General features: G+C 33.3%; 1 protein-coding gene across 1 annotated transcript; it reads left to right on the top strand.

Moving 5' to 3' along the window:
• Positions 1–3,931: 3,931 nt before the first annotated feature.
• Positions 3,932–6,229, top strand: LOC133290556 (protein FAR1-RELATED SEQUENCE 5-like). The gene is made up of 5 exons (XM_061488652.1): positions 3,932–4,125; positions 4,180–5,046; positions 5,157–5,638; positions 6,055–6,129; positions 6,201–6,229. Exons 1-5 carry the CDS (start codon positions 3,932–3,934, stop codon positions 6,227–6,229), a joined length of 1,647 nt encoding a protein of 548 aa, XP_061344636.1.
• Positions 6,230–11,713: the final 5,484 nt, after the last annotated feature.

The raw sequence follows: 11,713 nt of genomic DNA, 5'->3' as shown, positions 1-11,713 counted from the left end.
GTAAAAATATGTAAGAAATATGCAATACCACATATGCAGTCATTAATGTGCAATATCATATATAATTAAAGTGCAATTAAATGAACAAAATAGTAATCTCAATATAATTTACATCTCAAAGCAAATTGATCAATGTCTTTAGTACAGCAAGTCGCAATAAACAAATAATAGGCAGTGTTCAGCTGGATGAATCATATGCTTCTACTTCTTCTTGCACACCTTCCTCTGCGGTCACATATTCATCCATTTCAGGTTCACTATCCTAATAAATCTCTTGTTTCTCATCATCTAATTCCTCATTCTCCATATGGATAGGAATCATGTCTAACTCTGCTGCTGAATCAAAGAGATTGCTTGGCACATCATCCTCCGCAACATTTACGGGCAGTACATCTTCCATGTCAGCTTGGAATGGTTCAGATATTTCATTTAATTGTGACTCTTTGGACTCTAGGATAATATTTCGGGCTTTGATTTTTATAAATGTTATCCACCCTGTTAGGATATAGGGTATAATGTGTAATAAACTTGTTCAACCTTATAAGCAAGTATAAATGGGTCATATCCCACTGTATATCTCTTTGATTGATGAACCTCAACATTTCCATATTTATCCACTCTTTTCCCACGTGGGTGTTATCTAACCAATAACATTTAAACAGAGTCACCTTCTTTTCCTGTAACACCCCGTTCTAGAACCGGTTTGTTAACATTGCATTATGATATTAAGCGCAGTTACAATCACATCGGTTCAATTAAAAATCCGGATAAATTTTTCTTTTTGAACAAAGCCGAATTTAAAATAACCAATTGCGTGACCATAACCATATGACATTGTGGAATAAATGAAATTAAGCTTAACATCATATTCTTATTTTATTTGACCACATGTCGTTAAATGTCTTTAACTCTTTTCTTGTTATGTGAATTATAACTTCCTTTATAATTATTATCTCTTACCATATTATAGATCTCTTTATTAGCTTCAAGTGGATTCAAACCGTGCTCAAATCAGAGCTCCGTAGCTCGAGTTGTGTCAGTTTTACTAAACTACGTTTTTATAAATTTTTTGTGTAGCGCATTTTAGCGCTCAACTGGGCGTTAAAACGCCCAGAGGCAGAGAATTTGGCCTTCTCTAGGTATTCAGCGCGCTTTAGCACTCAACTTGCGCGATTTAACGCTCAACTTACGCGCTAAAACGGCCAAGGGCAGAGATTTTCCCTCCATTTCATGAACACAGCGCGCTTTAGCGCCCTTATCAGCGCTGAAACGCTCTCCAACTGGGCAACACATGCCCTCCCTGTTTCCATATAACTTTATGAGAAAATTTCTCCCTCTTTCACCATCCTCTTAACACCTAATAGGCATTATACAACCACTTCAATACATAATTCTTAGCTATTTCAAGACACACAATTATCAAATAGGCACCCATGCCCTTCCATCATATCTACAATAAGTACCATATTACACAATATCCAAGTGTCATTAATACGTAACCATGGGACTTAGCTACAAAACACTATGACCAAATCTTTGGCTCCCATCAACAAAAGAGACATCAAAGGAAGTGAGCATAGGCTAAGTCCACCAAAATAAAACATGATGTTCACATATCATTTGGCTTTCAAATGGGAATCCTATACATGGAACTACTAAATGATATGCATAAACAAAATAATGCAACATCCTCATGTATCAATCTAGTCCAAGTATGGCCACTTGCCACCAAAGGCTCCTGCAGCATCTATACCTGAAAGGGGGTCCTCACAACACGGGGTGAGATATACGAATACATCTCAGTAAATCAGGGGTCCTTGGAGTATTTCTCCACTTATATTTCACTCACAATATAATAGCAATAATTGTAAATAATACAGTAAATACATATCCATGCAGTGTGTCAAACATCTCCAGGAGACATCCCTCGAGCTCTCATGTTGTCCTAAGGATACTCAGATGCGAATAGTCCTACTGGCCAGCTAAACTACCAAGTATGAATTACGCATCGTCATGCAATATACAGAACATACGAAAACACATCCTATGCCACACCCAGTGCATACACATACGTATAACAAAGCATTAAACTACTCTATTGCATTTACATACACTATCAACAACCACTACCCGTTCCGGGCTTGGTGAAATAATAAAGGGATCAACACCCAAGGTCCGATGACTTACCTCAATGAGCTTCAAAGCTTAACCTTTGTTCACTACCAATGAGCAATCAACCAAGCTTTACAACAATACCAACAATCAATACCTACATAAAGGTACTAGAAAATCTATCAAGGCAATCCAATGAATACCAATATTGTCATCAACCAACAAACCTATTCACACCACAATAGCATGAACTTACCAATTCAAGTGAGCTAATCAAGCTCTATGACTTCCTCCAATGGTTGGTCCTTCAATGTTGGTCCACAAGGCTTAAACATATCACCATAAGGGACACAATCAACCATCCAACCAAATCATAGCTCAACAATGCAAGAAATTCCACATGTCGAAGCATGAATTTTTCCAATATATTGAACAACAACCAAAAACGACAATCTAAGTCCATTTCTCCCGTTTATTTATTGTTCCTAACAATTTTACAAAGGAATTTAACTTCAATCTCTCTCTAACATACCTCATTATTCATGCATTTTCTTAAAACAAAACCCTAATGCACAAATCTTCCACAATGACAACAAGAGTTGGAGTTTTTACCACAAATACAACCCCAAGGGTGTAAGGAAGAGGCACCAAGCTCAAGGAACCAAGACTTCACCTCTAGCTCCACTATCTCCAAATTTTTGCCCCTCCCACCAAGAATATTTCACTCCACCATGGCTCCCACTTAAAAATAAGCTAGGATCAAGGATGAGGGGAAATTTGAAGTGGTTTAGGCTTTGGAATGGAAGGATTTGAGTAAGAAATGGATGAGTTATGGTTTAGAGCTCACAACCATGGCTTCTCACATTCTCCTTCATGGTTTGTGTCGTTGGAAGAAGAAGAAGAAATGAGATTGGATTTGTGTTTTGTCACTTATCAAAAATTTAGAAGTTGGAAACGAAATCAGCGAGAAAGTTAAGCAGAAAACAAGAAAGTTTGCACAAGAGCCCCTTTAGAAATTTTGAAGAAGAAGTCTGTGAGAACTATAGAGAACGGTTCATGCAATATCAAGAGGTAAGTTTTTTTTTCCATTTAATTGTGATACTCTTGTAAAGTCTTTCCATAAATTCTATAATAATTGCTTGTTATCACAAAAATAAAAATAAAAGTTCCAAGTTTTTTTAAAAGTTATTTGTAAACAATTCAAAACTTTACTTATTCGATTAAGAATGACAAAAAATAGACAAGGACACGATTGCTTCACTATTGCACTCAATAACCATAGACAAATGTTGTAAAACTTATGAAAACTATACTTATATGGTTTCATCTATTTTTGTTTTCAGGTTAGCAAATGATGGATATAGACACAATTGATTTTTCTCCCACGGACATGGAGACAAATTTCATTTCGGACAACAACTTGGTAATAGATTCTAACTCTCTTGATATGCCACAATCTTTTAGTGCTGAAGAAGTCATTGTTGAGCCTTATGTTGGAATGGAATTTGATTCATTGAAAAAAGTTGAACACTTTTATACGTTATTTGCCAAAGCGAAAGGGTTTAGAATTCGTACCCACTCTAGTAAAAAAAATTATTACATTTTTGTATGTGTTAGATAAGGTGAAAATAAGGTGAAAAATGATAATATAGTAGAAGTTAAGAAAAAAACTTCAACCATACGCTCAGGATGTCGGGCATCACTTTGTGTATCAAAGGATAAGAATAGAGAGGTATGAGTTATTAAATCTTTTGACAACAACCATAATCATGTCATGGCCAGTCCTAAGAGTGTGTCTTATTTGATGTGTTATAAAAAAATGAACGGGGCTGCAAAAAATCTTGTTGAAAAGTTCAATGCAGAAGGCTTACCGACTGGAAAGGTTGCTGCAATGTTCAATGGCAGTGATTTAGCTTTTTCAAATAGGGATTGTTGGAACCATTTGAGAAATCTTCGGAGAAAGAACTTAGATGTTGGAGATGCACAAGCTGTTTTCAATTACTGTAAACAAAAGCAAGCTCAAAACTCTAATTTTTTCTATGCAATATAATGTGATGATGATCACAGAATGATAAACTTTTTCTGGGTGGATGCTAGATCAAGGTTTGCTTATCAACAGTTTGGTGATGTTATTACTTTTGATACAACATATAGAACCAACAAATATAGCATGCCATTTGCCCCTTTCACGGGACTGAACCATCATCTTCAATCAATTTTATTCGGTTGTGCATTGTTACAAGATGAATCTGAAAAATCTTTTGTATGGTTTTTTGAAACTTGGCTTGAGGCAATGAATGGAAAGAAGCCTGTTTCTATGATAACTGATCAAGATTTAGCTATTGGAGCTGCTGTTGCCAAGGTATTTCCAGAAACACGTCATCGTCTATGCTTGTGGCACATTAGAAAGAAGTTTCCTGAAAAGTTTGCACACATATATCACAAAAATTCTACATTCAAGCGTGAACTGAAGAGGTGCATTCGAGAATCATCAAGTATCAAGGATTTTGAAGATGATTGGCAGCGCATAATGGTTGAGTATAGCTTGCTGGAAAATGAATGGCTTCAAAGATTATTTGATATTAGAGAGTCATGGACACCGGTTCATAATAGAAGCACCTTTTTTGCCGGTATGAATACTACACAAAGAAGTGAAAGCATTAATTCTTTTTTGGACTCCTTTGTTAATTCAACCACAACACTACGAGACTTTGTGGTAAAATTTGAGAAGGCCATTAACAATCGCTATGAGGCTGAAATAAAAGAGAATTTTGAGTCCCGACATAAGTCACGCACTTTGACTATTGGCTCAAAAATTGAAGAACATGCTGCATCAATTTATACAAGAAATGTGTTTGTTAAGTTTCATAATGAGCTTGTTAGCCATTTTACAAAGGAGAAGATTGAGAAAAATGGTTCACATTGTAAGTATCGGTATCTAATTGTTTTGATACTCGAGATTGTTTTATGGTTGATATAAATTTAGAGTCAAAGAATGCTACATGTGGCTGTCATCTTTTCGAATTTATGGGAATACTATGCAGGCACATTTTGGTGATTTTTCAAGCAAAAAATATTATTCGAATTCCTTGTCAGTACATATTGGAGCGTTGGACAAAAGAGGCCAACAAATGTATAGAGGTGGGTGACATTGAAATTTGGAATAATGAATCAAATGTTTTGAGAAGTATGAATGTGCAACGTAAATTTGACAAATTTTCTAATTGGGCTAAAAGATCCGAAGATGCATATAAGTTTATTATATCAAAACTTGATCGCATTTATAATATGGCCAGTACAATGGGAATGGAAATTGTAGATGTCAATGAAGATCCTATAGGGTCAAATCAACAGAATTTGACATGTGACACAACAAATGATGCTTCAGATTTTAATATCAAAGACCCATATGTTTCACATACAAAAGGAAGAAGAAGAAAGGATTTTGACAAAGTCCCTCTAACATGGAGGTTTAAGGGTGGTCTTGAATTATCGATAAACAAGGCATTGGTTAAAAGGAGAGCATGTAAGTCTTGTGGAGAATATGGTCACTACCAATCAACTTGCAAACAAAAGACAAGTCAGTGTAAGTTATATTGGCTTTAATTTCTTTTTATATACTTTAAAGACCTATGTTACCTGTAAAGTTTAGTTGGTTGTTTAATTGGTTTTTATATCTATATATTTATGTTGTTATTAATTTCCTTTATTAATATCTTTTTTTTTCATTTTTTTACTAGACTAATATGAAGATTAAATACAAAGAGCAGAAGTTGCATATGGCTCAGCATGAAAGTTTCTAATTTTGTGCCAGCAGACATTGTATCAGTAGGATTTTATTTTGGAGCTGTATGTATTTTTGAATGTTTTTAGAAATGTATTAAGATTTGTAACAACAGATATTGTATCAACAGGATTTTGTTTTGTCTGTTGTATCAGCAGATATTATATCTGTTTTTGTATCAGCAGATATTGTATCTATTTTTGTTTTGGATATGGCTAAAGCATGTAGTTCAGGTACCGGATGGCTAGTGCTAATATTAATATGTTGTAGTTTATATATAATCTCATTTTGATGGTAATTGCAGCATCTGCATCTGTTTCTCTAGATTCTTAGCAAGACGATTAGGATGCAGAACTGCCTAAAGGATGGTTTACTCTTGATTTTACCTTTATGAACTTTTTTTTTTTCTTGAAATATTTGTTGTCCATTTAGCATGAAAGAATTTTTTTTTTTTGAAACCATTTAGCATGAAAGAGTACGAAGTCAAGTCCGAGACATGGCAAATAGTCTTACTTGTGCCTAACTCATGTATGATTGTTCCACTTTTATGATAGCAATGCCATTTATCTGTTTACTTGTGCCACTTTTATAAGGGAACATGTATATATTCCCATAGACAAATGTACGCTTAGTTCTATATCCTCCAATCAAATCTGATATATTATGTTTTTATGTTTTGCACAGTTGGAGGAAAACAACTGCAGTTGTTTTGTATGAACTCCCAAAAAGAAGATAAAAATGTTTCTGCAATGGCTCTTCATCACAATTATAGCCTTTAATTTTTTTTTTATTGATTGCAAGAAGGCATCCATGTAAACATAATGAGACATCCATGTAAAATATATTTTAATTTAAAATATTTGTTTTAAGATATTAAAATAAAAAGAGCGTATAAATTCTATTAACCATCTACTACTAATTTGTCAAAAGCTTGCCTTGATACTCCATGTTCTAGAAAGAGACTTCTAATTGATCTAAAACTACAATTCCAATTGGCCTAAGTCTACAAAATTCATTACATAGAAATGGGATGCAATTACTCACTGGTCCTGCTGCCTCCTTATGAGAGGATTATAACTGCATCTATAACCATAAATAAATAAAAAAGATGGTCGTGATCATCCAGAAAAACCTAATACTTTTTTTTAAAAAAAAAAACTATTCATAAATAATATCCAAGACAAAGTTTTTCCTCTTCCTAATTTAATCTTTATTCTCTTCATCTCTAGAACCACCAACAACATTCTTAGCTACAGCCCTCTAGTTGTGAAGGCATTGTCAACAAGCCATGTTTGCGCCAAGTCCACGATACAAAATTTAAGAATGACCAATGTGCAAGAAAAGCTACTAGCCTAAGAAATCAGATAAAAAAAATCATCAAAGGTTCAATTTGCAAGGATATAGAGACTATATTATAATTATTGACTTGAAGACAAGAAGTGATAATTGTAAATTTAAACAAACAAAAACAAAAAATAAAATAAGTTTATTAGGGCATTGTGATTTATGGGCATAACCAACATGATAGTCCAGTTGAGATAATTTCTCAATTTCCACAACATATGCATTGGGATAAAAAAATGGAAACAAAGGGGGACAAAACTGGATGTAAACCAGCCTCCTCTTTCAATGTAGATTTTCAAAAGAATTGTTTTAAAAAAGGGTTTAACTACTCTTCTGTTGCTTTAGATAATTGTCTTCTGTCATACATACATGGATAAATGTGCAATCATTTTTTTGTTTTATTTTAAAAAAAAAGGGACCCATAGCTGACTTTGTTAGTGTAGGAAATTCAACTTCTCACGAGCAAAATGAGAAAAGTAAATCCCTTTAAAAAAAAAAATACACGTTATTAGTTCCCATTGTCCATTGCCTTTATACCCAAAACCCAAACAAAAAATCCAGGAATATAAAGAGAAGAATAATCGAAGGAAGATCATTGTTAGGGTTCGCATACCTATAACATGGGAGATCGACAAATCCTTGAGGGGAGGGGAGTATTCAGCGTAGGAGATAGAGAGAGTTGTCTAAGTTGTGGGCGAGGTGGAAGAGGCTGATGAAGACGCCGATAGAGAAGAGGGGGAAGAGTTAAGGTGGTGTTTGTGTTGGGAGAATGTGTTAAAATAAAAAATAAAAAAGGATGTCACGTGCTCACTACAGTTTAATAGATTACAGCCATTGGATTTAAGGTAGCTGAGTGGTTAAGATTGAGTGTAAGTTTAAAAATCTTACACTGGTGTAAGATGATCCTTCCCTATATAGGGGCAGGATCATCTTACACCGGTGTAAGAATAATAAGTCTTACACCAAATCTTAACCATTGATTTTCTACATCTAACGGTTAAGATTTATTAGGTATCACTCATTAATTAATTTTTAATTACTAATAAATCTCAACCATTGGATGCATGGAAATCAACGGTTAAGATTTGGTGTAAGATTTATTATTCTTACACCGGTGTAAGTTGATCCTAAATCATATTCGTTGGTTGAGATAACTTTATCTCCGGCTACTAAATCATATTCGTACAAAGATGGATCAACGGTGATAAAGGAAGAGAGAAAAAGGAAATCATAATCATTCAAAGGTGAATCGATTAATATATAAGGAAATAAATAAACAAAACGACGTAGTTTTGAGGTGACCGGATATAAATATATCTCAAGCAGCTTGACAAATAATTTTCTCATATATATATTGTAAAATGTATAAAAATGTATTTTATCAACCAAATATTAAAGATATCTTTTTGACTATTTTTTAAGAAATGATAACAAGCTTATGTTTCATTTTGGTCTTAAATCTTTGTGAAATTTATTAATTGATGGAATTTATTAACATTCTATTTTATATATACATAAGTGTGTATTTGACGTATCAAAGTAGATATTTTTATTGTTGCGTCTATTCACAAAGAGTGAACTGAGTATTATCAATTTTATTTTATTTTTATAAAGTCCCTTTTTGTCTCTAGACAAATTCATATATGGGTTTAGTATGTGTCCTTTTAAAGGGGGTAAGTTGTGTTTTTTTAATTTTTTTACTCTATGTATTCTCAATAATACATAGTTATAACATGAAAAGTTACTCTTTTTCACTTTTCACGTCAGCTGATTTAACTGAGGAGAGAAAAAAAAAACATCTTTTCATGTCATAATTATGTACTACCGATAGTACATAGAGAAAAAAAATTAAAAGAACACAATTTACATCATTTTAAAACAAATAGTTTTCCCTTCATATGTACTTTAAGAAAAAAGTGTATGTACCCAATGGGTGCAGCTCAGTTGGTAATTTGGCGCTGAGTTAGTGGGGTTGGATATGTGTTCGATTCCCGCTGAATGCATTCTTGGGGAGGGGGCTGAACCTTTAGCCATCACTGTTCCCCCGCACTCCGGATTAGTCCCATAGCCGGCTCAAAGAGTCGAAGCTCGTGGGGATACCGGAGGGAGCCAACTCGTCTCAAAGAGATAATTAGGGTTGGGTAACTCCAAAAAAAAAAGAAAAAAAAAAGTGTATGTCATGTAAAGTCGTATCATTTTAAGTGAGAGAAAGAGAGAGATAAAGGGGAGAAGAGAGTAGGGGGGAAAAAGTGTGGGTCTCATCTTTTTGTGAGAGTGAAATGATATAAATTATATCATTTAAAAAGACAAACACGTTTCCTGTACTTTAAACCAAAGAAATAATTGTCTAGATAAATATTCATCTTATGAAATGATTGAACATAACAAAGAAAGTAGAATAGGGGTGGTTGTTTACCAAAAAAAAAAAAAAAATAGAGGTGGCTGATTGGTTGAGAAAAGGTTCACTGAACAAGGGAAAAGAGAAAATAACTAGTTATGTTTATTTTTATTTTTTTATTTTTAGTACAAACTAGTTATGTTTATTTCAACTAACCAGAGGATGTAAAAGCTCCACAATAAGGGTGTGTAACTGTGTACCATAATTATTCAATTTTCTGACAGTTTTTGGAGAAGATATTTCGTACTTATTTATATGGTTAGAAAGATTTTTCGTGTAAAAAGAAAAATGTGCTTGATAACACAGTTTATTTTATTCATCACGAGAGAGAATGCACAATTAATAAATGGGGAAGAATATTGTAACAACCAACTAGTGTCAATCAATTTCACCGTTAGATTGATTATGTTAATCCAATGATTATATTTATTTTCATCTTTGTATGATTATGATTCCCTATATTTAATGCTTTTGTGATTCCATATATTTAATGTGAAAACATTAAATATAGGAAATCATAACCATACAAAAGTGAAAATAAATATAAAGTGAATATAAATTTAATACTTTATATTTATTTTCACTTTTTTATGGTTATGATTTCTTATATTTAATGCTTTCACATTAAATATAGAGAATCATAAAAGCATTAAATATAGGGAATCATAATCATACAAAGATGAAAATAAATATAACCGTTGGATCAACATAATCGATCCAACGGTCAAATTGATTGATAGTAATACTAGTTGTTGTTACAATATCCTATCCTTTAATAAATAATATGTATTTAGTCCTAATAACACATTCTACCACATGTGTACAGGAGAAAGTGTATATCATTTTGAAGGACATAAAGTTGTGTCATCTTAAATGAGAAAAAGAGATAAATCATGTGAGAGAAAAATGGGTGGAAAAAGTTTTAAAGGTGTAGGTCTCATTTCTTTGTAAGAGTGAAAGGATATAAGATGTATTATTTTAAATTACACACATTTTTTCATGTGTATTTAATAATTAAAGCGACAGAAAATATAAAAAAAAAAAAAAAAATCTTATTTCTACATATTTATATTTGTAAACTAGCGATTTATTATCTGAATTAGAAAATTAACTTGGTTTTATTAAATATTATTTTTAACCATTTATTAGAGGCGGAATACAGTCAAACAGTGAAAAATAAGAATGAACGACACTAACGGAGTGTTTGGTAGCTGTCTTCGTCCGAAATAGCAAGTCAAATTGGATAAGGATTTCATTATGACAACGTTTGGGAAAAAATTTAAAAAAATTATGCTTGCAAAACTGAGTACCGGGCAATGAAAATTGTGTGAAAAATTGCAGTGAGTGTACTGTGCATGATACTCACATCGAAGGTGGTAATATGTGGTTGCCTGGGAAAGAAAAAAATGAACTCAAAAATATTGTCCAAAATGACCCTTATTTACTGTTGACCATCACTGGTGAGTATCTTTCTAATCGTAATTTACACCAATTATCCTATCAATATTTTACTTTCTATCAAACATTGACTTTGAAAACTTAAACCAATTTTCCTGGTAATTTTTCGCCCTATCAAACAATTTTTTTCTCATTTTCCTACCAAACTCATTTTCTCACTATTCCCCCAGTCATTATATTTCTCTAGTAACAAGAATTTCTCCTCTACTGGGGGAGATATGATGTTATCCACATAGATACTAGGCTGTTGTGCAGTTGTAGATATTCTGCAGATATAGTTCACTTTGATAGTTTGTTAGTATCTAGTTTGTTAGGATACACTTTGTTACGTTTGTTCTCTGTACTTAGTTAGTTTCTGATTGTTGTGTACCTTGCCTATTAAAAGGCACTCTTGTGAATATTGAAAGCAACCTTTTGGTACCAGATTTCATCTTGGTATCAGAGCGATCCTTTTGTGAAAACACTTCCGCAGCGTGAGAATTTTAAATAGTGTGAAAGCTAGCCCAATAAAATATGGCAGAAGAAGGAGGCAACAGGTTGAAACCAACAAATCCAGGCTCACCTTTCTACCTAGGAAGCTCAGATAGCCCAGGGATCATACTAACAACTGTTATGCT

This window comes from Gastrolobium bilobum, unplaced genomic scaffold (genome assembly GCF_033153095.1).
Source record: "Gastrolobium bilobum isolate Gb01-03AN ecotype WA unplaced genomic scaffold, APGP_CSIRO_Gbil_v1 utg10711, whole genome shotgun sequence".
Lineage (NCBI taxonomy): Eukaryota > Viridiplantae > Streptophyta > Magnoliopsida > Fabales > Fabaceae > Gastrolobium > Gastrolobium bilobum.
The sequence above is the reverse complement of the archived record's forward strand: the minus strand, read 5'-3'. Positions and strand labels throughout refer to the sequence as shown.

Excerpts from the sequence above, each read along its gene's own strand:
- LOC133290556 (XM_061488652.1), top strand. The coding sequence starts at position 3,932 with ATGAACGGGGCTGCAAAAAATCTTGTTGAAAAGTTCAATGCAGAAGGC. Across the intron at positions 4,126-4,179 it reads TTCAATTACTGTAAACAAAA|AATGATAAACTTTTTCTGGG; the intron begins GCAAGCTCAAAA and ends TGATGATCACAG. Across the intron at positions 5,047-5,156 it reads GGTTCACATTGTAAGTATCG|GCACATTTTGGTGATTTTTC; the intron begins GTATCTAATTGT and ends AATACTATGCAG.